The following is a 23550-nucleotide window of genomic DNA, read 5'->3' as shown; positions in this document are numbered from 1 at the left end:
AAGCTGATAAGATTGCCTCCAGGATTGCAGTTGAGTAGGGTTGCAGCCAAGTTACGTGGCTGCTGCTGGGTCTGCAATGGGGACCATGTTAGTGGGCCTATTACTAGGGGCTTGAACAGGCTTGGATCCTGTCTGGCCCCTGGAAAGAATAAACTGCTTCCAGGACCTTAGTCTGTAGAGTTGGTGCTGGGTAAAGAAGATTCTTCAGGTTTCACAGTTGGGTTTGCAGATGGTGGGCCTGTTACCAGACACACAGATGAGTGTGTATTCCTTCAGGTCCCTTGTAGTGTTCCTGCTGGGTTACTGAGTTGGTACCTGGGCAAGGAGAAGTGGCCATGGACCATGGCTGACAGGGGCTTGAAGGGAATTACAGGGCTGCTTCATGGCTTACACTGAGACTGGGGTCTGCAGACATGCCTCCAGAGACATAGAAAGGTGTGCCTCCTGCCAGGCTCCTGGGCAAGCAGGACTGCTCCTGGACCATGGCTGAGTGGGCTCGAGCTGGGTCACGGGGCTACTTCAGGCTTCTCCATCAGACTGAGGTCAGCAGCTTGCCTCCAGAGGCATTGATGGGCATGTTTCCTGGCAGATCTCTGGGTGGACAGGACTGCTTCTGGATGAAGGCTAGGAAGGGACAGAACTAGGTTGCAGGCCCACCCCAAGATCTGCAGTGGAATCAAAATCAGTGGGCCAGCCTTTGGGGCACAGAAAGGCATAGCTTTCAGCAAGCCCCTGGGTGGGCAAGACTGCTCTCAGACTGCAGCTGAGAGGGCTGGGACCAAGTTAAAGGGCTGTTTCAAGATCTGCTGTGAGACTGAGGTCAGCCAACCTGCTTCTGAAGGCACAAATAGGCATGACTCCCAGCAGGTGCCTGGGCAGGCAGGACTGGTCTCAAACTGCAGCTGAAAGTGGGTTTGGTTGAGTTACAGAGCTGATTCAGGATCCACAGCTGAGACTGAGGCCTGTGGGCTTGTCACCAGAGGTACAGGTGAATGTGATTCCTCCTGGATTTCTTGGCAGATGGTTCTAGAGGCAGGACCAAGTCCACAGGGCAATGAAGCAATTTCTGGGTTTGTAGCTGGGACCATGGTCAGTGAGCCTGCCACCTAGGTGCAGCCTGCCAGTCAAAACAGCCCTCCTCAGTCTTGGGCTCCACTAGAGTTTTGCAGTCTTCTATCCAGGTCCCAAATCTCCCTCAAGGGAACTTTTGTCCACGGATGGCTGCCAAATTCTTGTTGAGTAGACGTTCTCCTAATGTTCCATCTCGCTCTTTACTATTGTAGTTTACATGGCTGATACAGTTAGAGTAACTGATCATGCCTGTGTTTTATAGGATAACACTGTGCTACATAGTGCATAATACTTTTTAAGCATATATTTCAATATAAATAAAGTTGCTTACTAAAATTGTATGCAGGTTACAAAAATAACCTTCACAAAACAGTAGTTTAAAAGATGAAATGTTTTCTGGTGGTGTCTAATTTTTAATGCTGAGTGTCTAATTTAGTGTAAGTGCCTAATTTTTAAGGCTTAGTGTCTAATTAATTTTTAATGCTGCTTTTTTTTGTCCCTAGCAATTCTTTGAGGTAGAAGAAGAGAATGTTTCTTTGCAAGATGTGAGTACTGTCAAAACAAATATTTTGTTAAGAAAACTGAAAGAGAAAGAAGAAGTTATTAAAGAATTAAAAGAAGAACTAGACCAATATAAAGATTTTGGATTTCACAAAATGGTAAGTTTCAAGGCAAGGAATAATTAATTTTAATATACATAAATAAAGTCATAAATAGTTAAAAGCTTGAGTTAATGATAAATTAAAATCCAATTGCTGCATTTTGGGCATCTCCCCATAATATAAGCCAGTCTAACTCTTTTCTGCTCAATGGCCTATTCTAGAAAACCCATAACAATATGAATAGGAGCAATATAATGAATAGGAGCAATAAAATTAAAAATACAATTTTTGTTTAAATGGAAATAAAATAACTTACCTCCCACTGCAAAAAATGTCCTACTCTAGAAGAGCGTGGGAGTGGATTTTTGTTGTAACCGAAGACTCCCACCTTTTTTTGCAGTCAAAGTAGTTTGAAAGACACAAAGCTAATCTTTCCAAGCCAGAGCTTCCAAGAAGCCAACTTGGAACAGAATGACATTTAAATAAAAATATCAAGAAGAAAAATCCCAGAGGATTTTCCCCTCAGTTTTTCCTGTTGCAGTGGGAGCCAGGAGCTGCTTTACTGGTTAGACAAACTACTGATGGGAGCAAAAATGGAATGACTGAGAAGGCAGAAAGAAGAACCTAAACTCCTGTCAAGGAGGAAGTTTAAGGGCTTTGGAAAATGTGGATCCTGAGAACGAATTCATTGTCATCTCATGTCTGCTCTGAGCCACCGGATGTCCCAGGCCCAACCATGGTCCAGAGCTGGAGAGGATTTTATTCTTAAGTTCTAAGAACAAGAAGCTGATTGTTTGATTTGGAAAGGCTAACAGATGCTGGGACCCAGGAGGAATAAAAGTCTATTGAATAGCAATAGCAGGTATCAGATACTTCATCGATGGCATCTCTTCTCATTCTCACAGTTCAGTTTGCAGATGAAGAAGCAGAGACAGGGTGGTTAAGTAACTTCCTCATGGGCAAACAGGTAGTAGATGGTAAAGATGGTACATGAACCAAGGTTCACCTGAATCTAAAGTCCACTTACAGAGGGGGAGCTTTATCCTCTACAGTAAGAATTAAAGGTTGTAGTGAATATATAATATACATATGCATATAGAAAATGTACAGATTATAATGTATAGATTATGTTATCATAATATATTATAATATGATATAATACATTAATAATTATTAATAGATTAATACACATAGAGGGCTACCCTCTTTGGGTCCTCTCCCTTTGTATGGGAGCTCTGTTTCCACTCTATTTCACTCTATTAAATCTTGTAACTGCACTCTTCTGGTCCGTGTTTGTTACGGCTTGAGCTGAGCTTTCGCTCACCGTCCACCTCTGCTGTTTGCCGCCATCGCAGACCCACCGCTGACTTCCATCCCTCTGGATCCAGCAGGATGTCCGCTGTGCTCCTGATCCAGCGGGGCGCCCATTGCCGCTCCCGATCAGGCTAAAGGCTTGCCATTGTTCCTGCATGGCTAAGTGCCTGGGTTGATCATAATCGAGCTGAACGCTAGTTACTGGGTTCCACGGTTCTCTTCCATGGCCCATGGCTTCTAATAGAGCTATAACACTCACTGCATGGCCCAAGATTCCATTCCTTGGAATCCATGAGGCCAAGAACCCCAGGTCAGAGAACATGAGGATTGTCACCATCTTGGAAGAGGCCCACCACCACCGCATGGCCCAAGATTCCATTCCTTGGAATCTGTGAGGCCAAGAACCCCAGGTCAGAGAACACGAGGCTTGCCACCATCTTGGAAGTGGCCTGCTGCCATTTTGGAAGTGGCCCACCACCATCTTGGGAGCTCTGGGTGCAAGGACCCCCCAGTAACATTTTGGTGACCCACATGGGACCTCCAAAGCGATGAGTAATATTGGGACCACTTTCGCTTGCTATTCTGTCCTGTCCTTAGAATTGGAGGAAAATACCGGGCACCTGTCGGCCAGTTAAAAACGATTAGCGTGACCACCGGACTTAAGACTCAGGTGTGAGGCTGTCTGGGGAAGGGCTTTCTAACAACCCCCAACACTTCTGGGTTGGGGATATTGGTCTGCCTAGAGCCAGCTTCCACTTTCAATTTTCTTGGGGAAGCCGAGGGCCGACTAGAGGCAGAAACCTGTCATCCCAAACTCCTGGCAGTAGCCGGTTGAGATCATGGCACAGCCAGAAGTTTCTACTCAACAGTCGCCCATGCGTGTGCCCCTACCTTTCCTTCTGACCCATATTCCCCGATTATGCCCCCTCCAAGCAGTGGGAGGAGGAGAATTCGGCCCAGCTAGAGTGCATGTACCTTTTTCTTTCTCAGACTTAAAGCAAATTAAAATAGACCTAGGTAAATTCTCAGATAACCCTGATGGCTATATTGATGTTTTACAAGGGTTAGGACAATCCTTTGATCTGACATGGACAGATACAATGTTACTGCTAAATCAGACACTAACCCCAAATGAGAGAAGTGCCGTCATAACTGCAGCCTGAGAGTTTGGTGATCTCTGGTATCTCAGTCAGGTCAATGATAGGATGACAACAGAGGAAAAAGAATGATTCCCCACAGGCCAGCAGGCAATTCCCAGTGTAGACCCTCACTGGGACACAGAATCAGAACATGGAGATTGGTGCTGCAGACATTTGCTAACTTGTGTGCTAGAAGGACTAAGGGAAACTAGGAGGAAGCCTATGAATTATTCAATGATGTCCACTATAACACAGGGAAAGGAAGAAAATCCTACTGCCTTTCTGGAGAGACTAAGAGAGGCATTGAGGAAGCATACCTCTCTGTCACCTGACTCTGTTGAAGGCCAACTGATTTTAAAGGATAAATAAGTTTATTACTCAGTCAGCTGCAGACATTAGAAAAAAACTTCAAAAGTCCACCTTAGGCCCGGAGAAGAACTTAGAAACTCTACTGAACTTAGCAACCTCGGTTTTTTATAATAGAGATCAGGAGGAGCAGGCGGAATGGGACAAACGGGATAAAAAAAGGCCACCGCTTTAGTCATGGCCCTCAGGCAAGCGGACTTTGGAGGCTCTGGAAAAGGGAAAAGCTGGGCAAATCGAATGCCTAATAGGGCTTGCTTCCAGTGCGGTCTATAAGGACACTTTAAAAAAGATTGTCCAAGTACAAGTAAGCCGCCCTCTCATCCATGCCCCTTATGTCAAGGGAATCACTGGAAGGCCCACTGCCCCAGGGGACAAAGGTCCTCTGAGTCAGAAGCCACTACCCAGATGATCGAGCAGCAGGACTGAGGGTGCCTGGGGCAAGCACCAGCCCATGCCATCACCCTCACAGAGCCCCAGATATGCTTGACCATTGAAGGCCAGGAGGTTAACTGTCTCCTGGACACTGGCGCAGACTTCTCAGTATTTTTTTTTTTTTTTTTTTTGAGACAGAGTCTCGCTCTGTCACCCAGGCTGGAGTGCAGTGGCGCGATCTTGGCTCACTGCAAGCTCCACATCCTGGGTTCGCGCCATTCTCCTGCCTCAGCCTCCTGAGTAGCTGGGACTACAGGCGCCCGCCACAACACCCAGCTAATTTTTTTTTATGTTTTAGTAGAGACAGGGTTTCACCGTGTTAGCCAGGATGGTCTCGATCTCCTGACCTCATGATTCGCCCGCCTCAGCCTCCCAAAGTGCTGGGATTACAGGCACGAGCCACTGCGCCCGCCCCCTTCTCAGTCTTACTCTCCTGTCGTGGACAACTGTCCTCCAGATCTGTCACTATCCAAGGGGTCCTAGGACAGCCAGTCACTAGATACTTCTGCCAGCCACTAAGTTGTGACTGGGGAACTTTACTCTTTTCACGTGCTTTTCTAATTATGCCTGAAAGCCCCACTTCCTTGTTAGGGAGAGACATTCTAGCAAAAGCAGGGGCCATTATACACCTGAACATAGGAGAAGGAACACCCCATTTGTTGTCCCCTGCTTGAGGAAGGAACTAATCCTGAAGTCTGGGCAACAGAAGGACAATATGGACGAGCAAAGAATGCCCGTCCTGTTCAAGTTAAACTAAAGGATTACGCCTCCTTTTCCTACCAAAGGCAGTACCCCCTTTGACCCAAGGCCCAACAAGGACTCCAAAAGATTAAGGACCTAAAAGCCCAAGGCCTAGTAAAACCATGCAATAGCCCCTGCAATACTCCAATTTTAGGAGTACAGAAACCCAACAGACAGTGGAGGTTAGTGGAAGATCTCAGGATTATCAATGAGTCTGTTGTTCCTCTATACCCAGCTATACCTAACCCTTCTACTCTGCTTTCCCAAATACCAGAGGAAGCAGAGTGGTTTACAGTCCTGGACCTTAAGGATACCTTTTTCTGCATCCTTGTACATCCTGACTCTCAATTCTTGTTTGCCTTTGAAGATCCTTCAAACCCAATGTCTCAACTCACCTGGACTGTTTTACCCCAAGGGTTCAGGAATAGCCCCCATCTATTTGGCCAGGCATTAGCCCAAGACTTGAGCCAGTTCTTATACCTGGACACTGTTGTCCTTCGGTACATGGATGATTTACTTTTAGCCGCCCATTCAGAAACCTTGTGCCATCAAGCCACCCAAGTGCTCTTAAATTTCCTCGCTACCTGTGGCTACAAGGTTTCCAAACCAAAAGCTCAGCTCTGCTCACAGCAGTTTAAATACTTAGGGCTAAAATTATCCAAAGGCATCAGGGCCCTCAGTGAGGAATGTATCCAGGCTATACTGGCTTATCCTTATCCCAAAACCCTGAAGCAACTAAGAGCGTTCCTTGGCATAACAGGAACTGCCGAATATGGATTCCCAGGTATGGCGAAATAGCCAGACCATTATATACACTAATTAAGGAAACTCAGAAAGCCAATACCCATTTAGTAAGATGGACACCTGAAGCAGAAGTGGCTTTCCAGGCCCTAAAGAAGGCCCTAACCCAAGCCCCAGTGTTAAGCTTGCCAATGGGGCAAGACTTTTCTTTATACGTCACAGAAAAAAACAGGAATAGCTCTAGGAGTCCTCACACAGGTCTGAAGGATGAGCTTGCAACCTGTGGCATACCTGAGTAAGGAAATTGATGTGGTGGCAAAGGGTTGGCCTCATTGTTTTTATTTTTTTTGTTTGTTTGTTTTTTTGAGACAGAGTCTCACTTTGTCGCCCAGGCTGGAGTGCAGTGGTGCCATCTCGGCTCACTGCAAGCTCCGCCTCCCAGGTTCATGCCATCCTCCTGCCTCAGCCTCCTGAGTAGCTGGGACTACAGGTGCACACCGCCACGCCTGGCTGATTTTTTGTATTTTTAGTAGAGATGGGGTTTCACCGTGTTCGCCAGGATGGTCTCGATCTCCTGACCTTGTGATCCGCCCACCTCAGCCTCCCAAAGTGCTGGGATTATAGGCGTGAGCCACCATGCCCGGCCGGGTTGGCCTCATTGTTTATGGGTAGTGGTGGCAGTAGCAGTCTTAGTATCTGAAGCAGTTAAAATAATACAGGTAAGAGATCTTACTGTGTGGATATCTTACGATGTGAATGGCTTACTCACTGCTAAAGGAGACTTGTGCCTGTCAGACAACTGTTTACTTAAATATCAGGCTCTATTACTTGAAGGGCCAGTGCTGCGACTGCACACTTGTGCAACTCTTAACCCAGCCACATTTCTTCCAGACAAAGAAGAAAAGATAGAACATAACTGTCAACAAGTAATTGCTCAAACCTATGCCGCTCAGGGGGACGTTTTAGAGGTTCCCTTGACTGATCCCAACCTCAACTTGTATACTAATGGAAGTTCCTTTGTAGAAAAAGGACTTCGAAAAGCGGGGTATGCAGTTGTCAGTGATAATGGAGTACTTGAAAGTAATCCCTTCACTCCAGGAACTAGTGCTCAGCTGGTAAAACTAATAGCCCTCACTCGGGCACTAGAATTAAGAGAAGGAAAAAGGGTGAATATATATGCAGAGTAGTATGCTTACCTAGTCCTCCATGCCCATGCAGCAATATGGAGAGAAAGGGAATTCCTAACTTCCGAGGGAACACCTATCAAACATCAGGACGCCATTAGGGAAATATTATTGGCTGTACAGAGACCTAAAGAGGTGGCAGTCTTAGACTGGCGGGGTCATCAGAAAGGAAAGGAAAGGAAAGGGAAATAGAAAGGAACCACCAAGAAGATATTGAAGCCAAAACAGCCACAAGGAAGGACCCTCCATTAGAAATGCTTATAGAAGGGGACCCCTAGTATGGGGTAATCCCCTCCAGGAAAGCAAGCCCCAGTACTCAGAAGAAGAAATAGAATGGGGAACCTCACGAGGACATAGTTGCCTTCCCTCAGGATGGCTAGCCATGGAAGAAGGAAAAATACTTTTGCCTGCAGCTAACCAATGGAAATTACTTAAAACCCTTCACCAAACCTTTCACTTAGGCATTAATAGCACCCATCAGGTGGCCAAATTATTATTTACTGGACCAGGCCTTTTCAAAACTATCAAGCAGATAGTCAGGGCCTGTAAAGTGTGCCAAAGAAATAATCCCCTGCACTGCAGGCCATACATTTCAATCCCTGTATCTTTAACCTCCTTGTTAAGTTTGTCTCTTCCAGAATCAAAGCTGTAAAACTACAAATCATTCTTCAAATGGTGCCCCAGATGCAGTCTGTGACTAAGATCTACCACAGACCCCTGGACCAGCCTGCTAGCCCATGCTCCGATGTTAATGACATCAAAGTCACCCCTCCCGAGGAAATCTCAACTGCACAACCCCTACTACACCTGAATTCAGCAGGAAGCAATTAGAGCGGTCATCAGCCAACCTCCCCAACAGCACTTGGGTTTTCCTGTTGAGAGGGGCACTGAGAGACAGGACTAGCTGGATTTCCTAGGCCGACTAAGAATCCCTAAGCCTAGCTGGGAAGGTGACCGCTTCCACCTTTAAACACAGGGCTTGCAACTTAGCTCACACCAGACCAATCAGATAGTAAGGAGAGCTCACTGAAATGCTAATTAGGCAAAAACAGGAGGTAAAGAAATAGCCAATCATCTGTTGCCTGAGAGCACAGTGGGAGGGACAATGATCGGGATATAAACCCAGGCATTCGAGCTGGCAATGGCTACCCTCTTTGGGTCCCTTCCCTTTGTATGGGAGCCCTGTTTCCACTCTATTTCACTCTATTAAATCTTGCAACTGCAAAAAAAAAAAAAGTACACATAGAAATATCGACACATGCATACAGGAAAATCTGAAAAGTTATATGTCAAAATGTTAACACTAGGAAGAAACACTTATGGGTTGCTCATGCCTTTGAATACAATTTATGGTTTATCTAAATCCCTCACTAGTACTCTTATTTAAAACTTCAACGTTATAAGAGATAATGAATCAAACACAAACCATTCTAAAGGATCGTATTTAAACTGGTTTAAATGTTTGCTTTAGGTGTTTACTTTGTTAATCTATTAGAAATCTTTATATCTAGAAAAAATTGAGCACCTTCTAAGCAATACAGTATTGTGTCAATAGCATAGATCTAATAAAATTGAATATTAATTTTTGTTTATATCTTGGACTAGGAAGCACATTCAATTTTTGCATTTGCCTTTGAAAAACCTTTTCTTGGGTTTACATTTACTTTTACTTTTTGAAGAAAACAATTTAATAGAAAAGACTAAAAACTGTAATAGTTTGCTTTTAATCCTGCCTTGGCCAAAGACATCCAGTGTAGATGTGGCAAGGCAATTTTGATCCATTTATTTCCCATTTGTGAAATGCAACATGATACCCGCCTGGCTAAACTAGAGAGTTATGATAAGAACACCTGCTGTGTTGAATGTAAATTGCTTCAAGTTCTTTGAAGAAATATTCATGTATCAATTCAGGTATTATAAGGAAATGCACAAATCCTTATGGCCATCCGTTTATGTTCCATAAAATGTACCAAACAGACCTCTGGACTGTTGAGAACACCCCAATTGGGTAAGACAGCTCCCTATACTCTTGAAATGTTTACACCTCTAACTTTTCTCTTCAGCTGGTTACCTGGCCCAGCTGGACATTCTGGGGAAAGCGTGAGGTTGGGCTGTGGCTTTGTGAAAAGGAGAGCAGGTGGGAGCCACACCGGCTCATGTGTAAGCAGGCTGTTCTCTGGCTTTCAGTGGCATCCAGAATACTCTGGTTATTCCAATGTAGTTAGTCCCCAAAGAGCACATTAGAATTTCTGTAAACACTCTTAATATTTGAGAAAGGTGAGGTGATTCTGATTAACGGGGTGTATGGATTTCTCCTGGAGACCCCAACAAAGCATACGTGTCTGCTCTCCCCTCCTGACTGCTCTGCTCTCCCCTCCTGACTGAGGGTGATGGAAAGCATATGTGTCACCATTTCAAGAACACAGACATGAATGCCACAAAGGCAGATCATAGCTTATATCAAATAAAATGAAACACACTTTTTTCCTACATTCTCTAAGAACAAACTTTCCTAAAACCTTAAGTTCTAGATGATCTTTTTTATTTGAAATTTCATCTGATTCAACTGCCCCCTCTAGTGGTATTTTAAAAACCCTTGGGACACCAAGTCTCAAATTAGATTGGGAACACGGAATTTGGAAAAACAATTAAAAATTTCAAAGTAGCAGTGGAAGTAAGTTGAAAAAAAAAAGTGAAATAAACAAGTTTTATTTAGTTTATCTACAGTTATCTAGTTTCCTCTTACTGATTATCAAATTACTTCAATAGCTTTATAATTAATAAGTAGTTGTAATTTCTCATCTCCAGATGGGAACATCCTGAATGTCGAATTTTCCCAAGAGCAACTTCATTCAAGGGATGAAATGTTCAGGTTTTATTCGGTGGGAAATCAATGTGACTCAGCTGCATACCATTGTAGCCATCAGGTTTCCATGCTGTCCGTTGGCTAATCCTCTTGAGAATTTATAAAGGAGGTTAGCCTTTATGTCTCTGTAATTGTGTGTGTGTGTTTCTGTGTGTGTGTGTGAGTGTGTGTGTGTGTGTGCCTGTGCATGTGTTTTAATTTCAGTTGGAGCTGGCATTTTGAATAGACTTTTTATTTTTCTTTCTTATCCCAACACTGATGAGCCCTGCAACCATCACCCACCTACCTTCCATTGCGAGCATATCTGCTTGTTGCTGACAGCTCTGAAACAGAGCTGTCATTCAAGAGTGGCAGCTCTGCAGGGTTGCACTGCCCAGAGTGCCACTTTCCTGGTTGTCACTCATTGGGAAAGCACCTGCTCTTCTCTGTGACTGTCATGAGGCATGGGCTTGCATCAGAACTCTGCTCCTCCCCAGAAAATTGAGATGTCCAATTCAATGGAGCCTGTGGAGGGGAAACTGCTGAGAAGGCACAGAAAGTGCTCTGAAGCAGGACTTCTCAGACTTTACCGCTCACATGCATCACCTGCAGATCTCGTTAGATGCAGACTCTGACACAGTAGCTCTGGGTTGGGCCTGAGGGGCTGCATTTCTAATCAGTTCCCAGGTGATGCTGAGGCTCCTGGTCCATGGACCGCATTTGAGGAGCAAAGCTCCCAAGTACACCTGTTTTCAAAAATGATTCTTTCGAGATTCAATTTGGGATTCAGTTTGTAATTCTATGCATCTTGTGAATATTCACAAAAGATATAGCACATATGCCACCACCTGAAGTCCTAGTTTTAATAATATGAAAGAAAAACTTGAGATTGGTAAGTTTCTTTACAATTTTGAAATTCCAGAAAGATCATGGATTACACACAGTCTCTCTTAAAGTGTGGTTTAAACGGCTACATCCAGTTAACTGCCTTTAATGATCTCCATCCTTCTTAACCTCATTTTATTAAGGCAGTTTATTTTTTAAAAGTCTCCTGGTTTAAGCAAGCACAAACTAGCAGTGTGGGCAGATGGCAGAAGGAACACCACCACAAAACCTGCCACTCAGAGTGTAACAGAGGACCGTAGCAGCTCAGAACGATCCCTTTGTTCATTTTGCTAATGAGTGTCCTCATTGCTGTGGGCGTCTGAATAGTTAATTACTTGCAGTTCCCACAGCTGACAGATGGTGGGGACAGAGCTAAGGGTTAACCTTGGAAGAACAGGGGTTGTGGTTTGATATGTGGAGGACAAACCCCCGTATTTAATGTGTTTTCCTTGCGTCCTGCTTTCATACAAAGAGATTCTTAGAACCCGTAGTTAGGTATTAGCTGCTACCATTTGTAAATTTTACACTTCATCTGATGAATTCAAATAGTTCTTCTTTAGTTTATGAGAATCGGGTGCTCATGTAATCCTCTGTGGATGTTCATATTCTGCCACTGTTAGGAAAAGTATGCTTAAGCCTATTAAGGCCAGTATTGTTTGTTTATTTCTTTCCACACACACACACACACACACACAAAACCTTTTAGTCTATAAATGCATTCTGTGATGGTCTCAAATTGAACACTGTGGGACAAGAAATTAATGACGGATTCTTCGTTTATTAAGAAAACAGTGTTGTTTATTAACTACTTACTAGGTTTGTTAGTTCTCATTAGTTAAGATGAATTGGGCTCAAATAATTTAAGTGAAATGGTGAATCAAAGTCATGAAGATTTGTAATTGAGCTTAGTGCAAAATTTAAGAACATATTTTAAATATTACTAACTCTTACACACACACACACATATATATATACCATACGTAATTTCATTAGTAAGTCACTTGTTTTAAAGGACTTATTAATGTACTACAAAAAATTTAAATCACTTCTTTTTCTTTAAAACTGTTACAGGGGAAAATATTTTAATAGTTTACTTCCACATATCCTTAACCTTAAATGAAAGTGTAGTTCCAAAGGGAAATCAGTCGAGAGAAATTATTTTGTTTTTGAGGGAAGATTTTATTTTTAGTTATTGCCATCATGGAATTACTGTAAAAAGAATAAGTTATAATTCACCTGTGATGACCTTAAGATCAAAAGTATTTTTAATGTCTATAGTAATTTTGAACAAGGCATGTAGAATCTTCTATCTCCTTTGGCATAATAATATTTTGAGATTGCATAATCTGTTTAATATCATACCACAATAAAGTATAAAGTTCTGCACCAGCTTCCCCAATCCATTAGAGCTTAATTTTTTTTTTTAATGCGTGGCAATAAAATCTAGACAGCCATAAGGGAGGATATTCAGATGTTTTCAATAGCTTTGAAACAGACAAGAAGAAGAAGGCAAAAAAAAAAAAAAAAAAAAAGAGTAGCTGTCCCAATAAGCGCTTCTATTGCGTAAGAAAAAGCTCTCCCATAATGGACATGGCAAGATTTAAACAAAAGACGCACATAATAAAAATGTAAATGAGTTTGCTTTACTAAAACTATAACTTTAAAGTCTTTTGTTGTAAGTTATCCTGAAACCTTCTTACAAGGTAATCACTGTTTGCATAGAGATTTAAACCAAAGTCTTCAATAGCATTAAACGCCTGCACAGACCCCGTGTGACAAGCATGCAAAGCCATGTTAATGTTCAGAATATGAATTGCCTCTGGGTGGCTCCTCCACCAAGCAGAAAACCAACTGTGTGGATATCCGTGTGCCTGATGGACTCCATGCGGCTCCCAGCCTGAAAACGTCACCACTTTGACATGTGATGTGCTCCTCATGACACTGGCAGCACTGACACTGGGAAATGCCACAAAGGCAACAAGCCCCCCTCCTTAGCCATGCACTCTGCCACCCCCTGGCGCTGCCCGTCCTGGTCCCCCCAGCCTGCCTAGTTACAGGCGGACAGCACTTCAGACACACACAGAGGGAAGTGTGGGTGGAGGGGCCCCAGCTGCCTCCCCGGACACAGCCTCCATAATGAATTGACCTGAATGATGAGGGCACACAAACAGTATGATATGCATTATTCCTGTCAATAAAATGTCCCCATGTGTTGAGGTCTTTGTACAGAATGTACTGGAGCCTTTCTTCCAGCAAGCTCTATTTAGGCTCCTTCCTTTTTACTATTCTTATAAGTGTGTAATAGAATTCAGAAAATTATATGATAGCTTTTCTGTATCTGTATTGTCCTTGTCTTGCATATTTAAATCCTTGGCTCCCTGCTTAGGAATATGGCATTCTCCATCTTTTAGGAATCTTTTGCCAAAGAAACCAGCTCTCCAAAATCAAACCTAGAAAAGGAAAATTTGGAGTACAAAGTGGAAAATGAGAGGCTGCTTCAGATCATTTCAGAGCTTGAAGAAGAAATCCAGATCAATCTAAAAGAAAATTCAGGATTAGGTAACATTTTGAAATCACTTTTGAGAAAAATCTGTATATTGGTCACTTTGTAAAGCTCATAACTATGTTTGTCTTTTCCAAACATACATTCGTTTGGTTATTTACATTTGAAAGATGAATTTCATAGCCATCTTTGCTTTTTATTAAAGATAGCATTTCTTGCTTGGGACAGAGGATGTGTTTGTAGTTGTACCCCTGAGCCATGTCATGTTAATTCAGGGTGTTGTTTCAAGACAGACATTGGCCTTTGCAAAAATTTGCTAATCAATGCTCCATTTCACTTAGAAATGTTATAGCCAGATAGAAACTTTTGCTGATTTGTTTCAGATGCTTAACTGATTATCTAAACTTGATAACATTTAAAAACTTAAGAATACATATAGGGATATGCTTTGTAGGGAAAACAGAGTTAGCCCTTCAGGAAAATATGCTAGTACTTAGTAGTTACTTCAATTTTTGATGCAAAGCTTAAATACACAATTTCATTTGTATACTGAATACCTCTTTTCTTTCATACCACAAACATTGGTGAAAGTTGTGTTTAAATCACCGAAGTTGTTAGAACATGTGGAAAAGAGAAAAAAATAATCACCAAGGTGAGATTGCTCTAACGTATTTTTTCATTTAACTGTGATCCGAGTGATTATGTTAATTACATGATGTTGTCCTTAATCTGCAGTATTCAAAGCAATGAGCAGGCAATAAAATGAATTATAGCAAAATATCAGTAAAATGAGATATATTATATTAATATTATCCCTTGGATGTAAAATTCTACCGTGCCAGTATAGTCTCATTCTCTTCTGCTGTGGCATAGCAAGGCTTTTTAGTTTTGGGTCGTTCTTATTAAGTCATAAACTGCCACCTGCTAAAGCTCTTTGTATTGGCTGTGACTAACAGCAAAAATGTCCGTCGCTAGTATTGATGAAAAGCTTTCAGCCCTCAGCCACACTTGGATCTTGAACTTACTTCTTAATCCCTATCTGACCAGCCATCTGAACAGCAGGAAGAAGGCTGCGAATGTCAAGGGCAGTTGTGAAGGTCACAGTCCTGCTAGGCCTTGTGTCCACTATGCCTGCTAGTGCCCCACAGCCTGCCCTGAAGCAGGCCGTTTAAATACAGGGGCATAAGCATGTAATTTCATGGTTGGCCTCTCTCTCCTTTTGTTTACAGAAGATGAACTTATAAGTATGAAAGAGATGGCAGAAAAGGATCACAAAACTATTCAAAAGGTACTATAACGTTTTTACGTTGATAAATGACTCTTTTAAATGGAACTATAGGCACAATTGGCCAAATAACACTGTGTCCAGAGTGTCTTATGACATAGAGGAAAGTTGATTCACATATTTAATCTCTCCCCACTATTTGGGAAGGGTGACTAGAAGCAAATAAGGACTCCACCTTGAAAACTCACGGATGTATAGATACTTCTTTTGTTTGGGATCACTGACCATCTGCCTTGTTGATTTTAAGGCACCGAAAAGTTACATGACACAGAGAAGTCTGAAGATGAGCTTGCAGTTAAGGAAAAAGTTATATTAAAAATGAACAGTCTTATTTTCAGATCGATGTTAGTTGATGTTCATGAATGAGCTGGGCTTATGTTATCTGGTAAATATTTAGAGCAGGGAATTCTTTTGGTAGAACAAAAATCAAGATTTCCAAGGTGGGGCGCAGTGGTTCACACCTGTAATCCTAGCAGCTTTGCAGGCCAAGGTTGGAGAATCTTCTGAGCCCAGAAGTTCAAGGCCAGACTGGAAAACACAGTGAGACCCCGTCTTTATAAAAATTAAAAAAATTAGCCGAGTGTGGTGGCACATATCTGTAGTCCCAGCTACTCGGGAGGCTGAAGTAGGAGGATTGCTTAAGCTCAGAAGTTCGGGGCTGCAGTGAACTAGAATTGCACCACTGCACTTCAGCCTAGACAACAGAGTGAGACCCTGTCTGAAACACACATACACACACACCACCAACCCCCACAACAACAACAAGATTTCTTAGCGCATTGAATTGAATGCAGTAGGATCTCAGCAATTCCTGCTCTCCCTGCACACGTGGGGCTCCCCTACTCTGTTCTCATTTATCCGCAAACTTCCCTATTGTGGCTCTCAGTTACCATTCTGTTATGGTCTATCTTCCCTGCCCTACTGGAGGCTCCGTGAGGGTGGACACTGCGCTATCTGGTCTCTTAGTGGGGAGCACGATGCCTGAGGCACTGAAAAATACTCCAAGAGATGAATAGAATAGGAATGCATTTACAGTTCATACAGTTTACAGATAAACAAGCAGATTCACATCCCCAAGTTATTCCAAATAAACATAAATATCTTCCAGTAACTGAACCGAGTATCCATTTTTAAGTTAAAATGGGTTAAAATCAGACAAAATTAAGAATTCAGTTTCACAGTTGCACTAGCCACATTTGAAGAGCTTAGCCACCACATGTGCCTAAGTTTAGGTTCAGATTTCAGCCAGGCCTGATATTGCCATTCAAGATATTCTTTTTTTAATTTTTAAAAATGTTTTGTCTTTTATTTCTTCTAAAAAAATGGGATACATGTGCAGAATGTGCAGGTTTGTTACATAGGTATATATGTGCCATGGTGGTTTGTTGCACCTATTGACCGATCCTCTAAGTTCTCTCTGCTCACCCCCCAACCCCCCAACAGGCCCTGGTGTGTGTTGTTCCCCAATCTGTATCCATGTATTCTCAATGTTCAACTCCTACTTATGAGTGAGAACATGCGGTGTTTGGTTTTCTGTTCCTGTGTTAGTTTGCTGAGGATGATGGCTTCCAGCTTCATCCATATCCCTGCAAAGGACATGATCTCATTCCTTTTTATGGCTGCATAGTATTCCATGGTGTATATGTACCACATTTTCTTTATCCAGTCTATCACTGATGGGCATTTGGGTTGGTTTCATGTCTTTGCTATTGTAAATAATGCTGCAGTAAACATACGTGTGCATGTCTCTTTATAGTAAAATGATTTACATTCCTTTGAGTATATACACAGTGATGGGATTGCTGGTTCAAATGGTATTTCTGGTTCTAGATCCTTGAGGAATACTCCATACTGTCTTCCACAATGGTTGAACTAATTTGCATTCCCACTAACGTGTAAAAGTGTTCCTATTTCTCCGCAGCCTCACCAGCATCTATTGTTTCCTGACTTTTTAATAATCGCCATTCTGACTGGTGTGACATGGTATCTCATTGTGGTTTTGATTTGCATTTCTCTGATGATCAGTGATGTTGAGCTTTTTTTCACGTTTGCTGGCCACGTAAATGTCTTCTTTTGAGAAGTGTCTGTTTATATCCTTTGCCCACTTTTTGATGGGGTTGTTTTTTTCTTGTAAATTTGATTAAGTTCCTTGTAGATTCTGGACATTAGACCTTTGTCAGATGGGTAGATTGCAAAGATTTTCTCCCATTCTGTAGGTTGCCTGTTCACTCTGATGATAGTTTCTTTTGTGCAGAAGCTCTTTAGTTTAATCAGATCCCATTCGTCAATTTTGGCTTTTGTTGCAATTGCTTTTGGTGTTTTTGTCATGAAGTGTTTGCCCACGCCTATGTCCTGAATGGTATTGCCTAGGTTTTCTCCTAGGTTTTTATGGTTTTGGGTTTTACATTTAAGTCTTTAATTCATCTTGAGTTAATTTTTGTATAAGGCATAAGGAAAGGGTCCAGTTTCAGTTTTCTGCATATGGCTAGCCAGTTTTCCCAGCACCATTTACTGGATAGGAGATCCTTTCCCCATTGCTTGTTTTTGTCAGGTTTGTTGAAGATCAGATGGTTGTAGATGTGTGGTGTTATTTCTGAGGTCTCTGTTCTGCTCCATTGGTCTATATGTCTGTTTTGGTACCAGTACCATGCTGTTTTGGTTACTGTAACCTTGTAGTATAGTTTGAAGTTAGGTAGTGTGATGCCTCCAACTTTGTTCTTTTTGCTTAGGATTGTCTTGGCTGTACAGGGTCTTCTTTGATTCCATATGAAATTTAAAATAGTTTTTACTAATTCTGTGAAGAATGTCAATGGTAGTTTGATGGAAATAGCATTGAATCTATAAATTACTTTGGGCAGTATGGCCATTTTCATGATATTGATTCTTCCTATCCATAAGGATGGAATGTTTTTTCATTTGTTTGTGTCCTCTCTTATTTCCTCATTCAAGATATTCTCAGATTTTAGATAAAACTACTTTTAAGAAGTATTTTTCAAAGAAATGGTTACCCTGATTGGTCAGAGGTGGGAGATGTTCCCCTGATAACTGAATCCCTCACAGATTTTCACAAGGGGAGTTCATTTTCTTAGGCTTCACCCTATTTGCAGTGACAATAATGTAAATTCCATTTAACCTTCTTGGCATCAACCTCTAAGGTCAGAAATGAAATCTCAGCCTTCTAGTTTCACTTAATAACCAACCAGGGAACCATCACCAGTTTTTCCATTCCTCCCTCCTTTCCTCCCTCCTTTCTCCCTCCTTTCCTCCCTCCCTCCTTTCCTCCCTCCCTCCCTCCTTTCCTTCCTCCCTCCCTCCTTCCCTCCTTCTCACCCTTCCCTCCCTTCCTTCCCTTCCCTCCCTTCCTTCCCTTCCCACCCTTCCTTCCCTCCCTCCCCTCCCTCCCTTCCTTCTTCCCTCCCTTCCTTCTTTGCTTCCCTTCCCTTCCCTTCCCCTCCCCTCAGCTCCCCTCCCTCCCCTCCCCTCCCCTCCCCTTCCCTTCTATGTCTCAGTCTCACTCTGTCCCTAAGGCTAGAGTACAGTGGTACAATAATATCTCACTTGCAGCCTCAAACATCCAGGCTCAAGCGATCCTCCCATCTCAGCTCCCAGAGTAGCTGGGACTAAACAGGAGTACCACCACACTTGGCTAATTTTTTATTTTTTTATTTTTGCAGAAACAGGGTCTCCCTATATTGCCCAGGCTGGTCTCAAACTCCTGGCCTCAAGTGATGCTCCCACCTCGTCCTCCCAAAGTGTTAGGATTACAGGTGTGAGTCACTGCACTGGGCCTGGTTCTTTATTGAAAATGTTTCTCAAGCTCTTCAGTCTGTACTACCACTGGTAGAAATGAGTAGCATGTACTTCCTACTCTCTATAAGGAGTACAATAACAAATTAAAGCAAAAAAACAAAATCTCACTGGTAAGCCACCAATTGATGGCTGGCTATATCTGTGAGTTTAAATATATCAGTTAAGTGCTGCCTCAGCTTTCTAAATCTGCACTGTGCCATGGTGGCCCTTGGCCACATGTGGCTATTGAGCACTTGAAATGTGGCCAGTGCAAGTGAGGAACTAAGTTTTGATAATTTAATTTCCAATTATTTAAATTCAAATTTAAAAACTCATTTCAGTTCTTGGAAAACCTTTCTGTATATTTTCGATAACTTGGATATGTGACTCTACTTTTTCATTTGTAAATTTTATGAAATCTGAATACAAATAAAGTATTTCCAATGAAAACGTAGCTCCCCAATTGAGATGTGCTGTGAGTGAAAAATACACACTGGATTTCAAAGACTTGGTGTAAAAAATGTGAAATGTCTCACTAATAATTTTTTATATTGATTACACATTGAAATAATATTTTGAATATATATTGGGATAAAAAACACATTATTAAAATTGCTTTTACCTATTTCTGTTGCCTTTTTAACACAGCTACTATAAAATTCAAAATTATATATGACTCATTATATTTCTGATAGCTCTGTTATGTATGAAATAATATATAAATATAATATAATATATATAACAAATTATATAATATAGTATAGCAGAGTCCTAATCTGCTTGATTTTTTTTTTAATTCTGTCTTTCTTTTCATTTTTTCTTTACATGCACTGGAACTTCTCATAGACATTGAATATAGGGACATTTTGGTACTGAGCAGAAAGAATCTAGAACCCTGGATTCCTGTTCCATTTTTGCCACTAGGTCCCCTGGGGCCAGTGCCTGTCTCCTCCTTCCTGTTTCTCCCAGGCGTACTGTGTGGACTGAATGAGATAATGAATGTCAGCATGCTTTGTCAACTGGGAAGCAGTTCAGATGTTGTTGAACAAATGACAGCTGATATTTGCTGGGTTTTTTCCAATATCCTGCACTAAATCAATTAGTTCAGCAATGTTTATTAGTTGCCTTTAAGTACTAGGCACTGTGCTACTGCTAGAAAAAACAAAATGCATGTATATACCTATGGTCCCTTCTGGAGACAGGTGAAGTCTACAGGGATAGACCAAAACCACAGGGCAGTGAGATAGGGAGAAGTGTGTACTAGAGAAGAGATGCCTGGCTTCATCTGGAAGATTCTAGAAAACCTTCACAAACAGTTCCACAACCTTTCTCACGTTCTCCTGTTGAGGCCCACTGGAGCTGATTTTTTAGGTTTTTTTGTTTGTTTGTTTGTTTGTTTGGGGGTTTTTTGAGATAGGGTCTTGCTTTGTTGCCTGCGATGGAGTGCAGTGGCATGATCATGGCTCACTGCAGCCTTCCTGGGCTCAAGCAATTCTCCCACCTCAATCTCCTGAGTAGGTTGGACTACAGGCATGCACCACACATGGCTGAATTTTTTTTAAATTTTTTTTTTTTGTGGAGATGGTCTCTCACTATGTTGCTTAGGCTGGTCTCGAACTCCTGGGCTCAAGGGATCCTCCCACCTCACCCTCCCAAAGTGCTGGGATCATAGGCGTGAGCCACCGTGCTGGGCTTTGGAGCTGATTTTTCCAGGCAGGCAAGAGTGGAAGAGCTGGATACAGGGTATGAATGCATAAAGCCTGACAGGGGTTTGTGGAACTGCTTGTGACTGGATGTGGCTCCAGAATGCAGTAGGAATCTGATGAAACTATATAGGAAGAATCTGTAGTGGGGCAGACAGAATGGGGAGACCAGGGGTGTGGGGAAGGGGGTGTAAGCAGGAAATGGAAGAATGGAAAGGAGCAACTCAGAAGCCTTCAGATAACCACGTGTTCCCCCCACCCTTTTTTGTTGTTGTTGTTTTGTTTTTAAAGCCCTGGATGCACTTAAAAACAGGTTGAAAATGGGACTGAATTTGGGGAAGCTGACCTCTTGCCATCTATCTGGGCTAAGCATGGTCAGTTATGGAATTCATAGCTTTTGTGTTTTAATTCCAGGAATCAAATACCAGCTGTATCTGTGTCGGTCTTCCAGCTGCTGCCACAGTAGACTCTGTTCTCATGAATTTCATTCTGGGAGGGAGGCAGACCCGGAGTCAGAGAGCACAGTACAGGTGTGATAGCGTCAGGATGCAGAGAAGCAGAGTTTGGTGTGCGGCACACAAGAGGCATGCCCAGCCTGGACTCTACGGGATCAGGGAAGGTTGGAGAAAGGATACTGCATTGGCCCCGGGAAGAGCAGTTAGAGTTAGCCAGGAAAGAGATGCAGGAGAGTTGGGAGGGGTATTCTAAGTACCACGCAAAACACCTTGTATAGCAAAGGGCGTGTGGTTTCCTGTAGCTGAAGAGAACATGAGGGTAAGGAGTGGCAAGGGGCAGAGGACAGTGGCAGAAGATTATATTCATACAGAAAGGTTTGAATTACCTTCTGAGTGCGTTGGAGAGCCTTGAACATTGCGGCAGGATCAGATTTGTGTTTCAGAAAGAAAATTAATGGGAGGGAGGAAAGCCCGGAAGCAGAGTCCAGTGAAGGTGTTGCTTGGATAAGCCAGGGAAACAATAAAGAACTGAAACAAGAACAGGGACACTGGGGATGTTTATTAAATTCATACAGACATGAATTAATTAAATTGAATGCATATCACAACAAAAGGTTGAATTTTACTAGCCTATAACACACACAAACAGCAATTGATCAACGTAAATACAAAGGCAAGTCACAAGGGAACAAGGGCCCTGCAGTGAATGGGGTTTTTGTTTGTTTTTTCATTTTTAATTTTTGTGGGTACCTAGTAGGTGTATATATTTACAGAGTATATGAAATATTTTGATACAGGCATAGAATGTGTAATAATCACGTGAGGGTAAGTGGGGTATGCATCACCTCAAGCATTTATCCTTTGTATTACGAACAATCCATTTATACTCTTTTAGTTATTTTTAAATGTACGATTAAAGTATTGACTATGGTCACCCTGTTGTGCTATCAAATACTAGGTCTTATTCATTCTTTCTAGCCGTTTTTTTTTTGTACCATTAACCCTATTACCCCACCCCTCACTACCCTTCCCAGCATCTGGTAACCATCCGTCTTCTCTCTATCTCCGTAAGTTCAGTTGTTTCAATTTCTAGCTCCCACAAATAAATGGTTGGTTTGTTTAAAGACAGGGTCTTGTTTCTAGGCTGGAGTGCAGTGGTGCGACCATAGTTCATTGCAGCCTTAAATTCCTGGGCTCAAGCAATCCTCCTGCTTCAGCCTCCGAAGTAGCTTGGATTACAGGCACGTGCCACCATGCCCAGCTAATTTTTGTATTTTTAGTAGAAATGGGGTTTCACCATGTGGGTCAGGCTGGTCTTGAACTCCTGACCTCAGGTGATCCACCCGCCTCAGCCTTCCAAAGTGCTGGGACTACCAGGTTGGTCTCACACCCTTGGCCTCAAGCAATCCTCCTGCCTCAGCCTCTCAAAGCACTGGGATTACAGGTGTCAGCTACTGCACCCAGCCCAGTGTATGCTTCTGATAGCTATTTTCAATTGGCATAAATGTGGTTTGATATGCACATAGACATAGCGCAAAACCCTAAAGTAAGAGATGGGTCACATAAAGCCTTAAGTAAAATTGTTCTTTTTGACAGAGTAGGACTTGCTTTATTGTGATGTTACATTTTGATAGCATGGGGTGAGAAAAGGTGTAAATAAATCGGTATTTTCTGTGTATATTTTACTTGCTTGCATAATAATTCCGTAATAATATAAGATGATAATCTGTAGAAATTTAATTTTCTTTTGATCAGATTGAGATCCATTTTTCTCAAATTAAAATATGTTTCACTAAATTTTCTTGAGGAGGGATTTTAGGTGTTCTGTTCTTATCTTTAATAAAAATATAATTTCTTCTCTATTTCAGTTAATGGATAGTAGAGACAGATTAAGAGAAGAGCTTCATTATGAAAAATCATTAGTTCAGGATGTGGTAAGATGATTTACATTATTTCCTAACAAATTTGAATTCAGGAATTTAATTTAACCATGAAAGTTTTATAAACTTTATTTGTGATTGTTTCCTGTGAATGACTCATTTCATCTTTATCAAAAATCTAAGTACATGTAAAATTATAAACATTTGTAAATGGTCATTTTAAAGAAATCAGTTTGAGTAGCACAGCAATAAATATGCTTACTAGAGTCTTGTGTAAAAAATAGTATTACCATTTAAAACCATGTATAAAATTTCTGCATTTTATTATGGAGATTTAAAAAAACAAATATGAGAGCCCGCTATTTTGAAGGAATTGCTATTTTCAGTTACAAATTGCCATAAGTGACAATAAAAAAAGAGCCCAGCTAGATATTTTGGCATTCTGTGTTAGTCTCATAAGAAAACACTGCCTTTTTATGTTCTTTTAAGAGAACTTTCCAGACGGCTGGTCTTTTATCAGTTGACTACCCAGCCCCCAGCTCCCCCACAGCAGCCCCCCGCCCAGCTTATGGTGGCGTATTTGGCTTTCAGCTGATTACCACTAGTATGTCTTTG

At 41.9% G+C, this 23550-nt stretch overlaps 1 protein-coding gene across 6 annotated transcripts in view; it reads left to right on the top strand.

Moving 5' to 3' along the window:
- C8H10orf67 (chromosome 8 C10orf67 homolog) overlaps positions 1-23550 on the top strand; it is a 155727-nt gene that overhangs the window by 41849 nt on the left and 90328 nt on the right. For 5 of the 6 annotated variants that reach the window (XR_008619891.2, XM_034930112.3, XM_063607291.1 and 2 more), the window contains 4 exons: positions 1575-1730; positions 13732-13879; positions 15053-15111; positions 22924-22989. Coding sequence is in view for 5 of the 6 variants with exons in the window: in XM_034930112.3 (XP_034786003.2) it covers positions 1575-1730; positions 13732-13879; positions 15053-15111; positions 22924-22989 (429 nt within the window). In the remaining variant the exon portion in view is untranslated. Of the gene's footprint in view, positions 1-1574; positions 1731-2073; positions 2951-13731; positions 13880-15052; positions 15112-22923; positions 22990-23550 lie in introns of those variants that run through there. The other variant, XM_057298830.2, reaches the window with a different exon arrangement.

This window comes from Pan paniscus, chromosome 8 (genome assembly GCF_029289425.2).
Source record: "Pan paniscus chromosome 8, NHGRI_mPanPan1-v2.0_pri, whole genome shotgun sequence".
NCBI classification, from domain to species: Eukaryota; Metazoa; Chordata; class Mammalia; order Primates; family Hominidae; genus Pan; species Pan paniscus.
The sequence above is the reverse complement of the archived record's forward strand: the minus strand, read 5'-3'. Positions and strand labels throughout refer to the sequence as shown.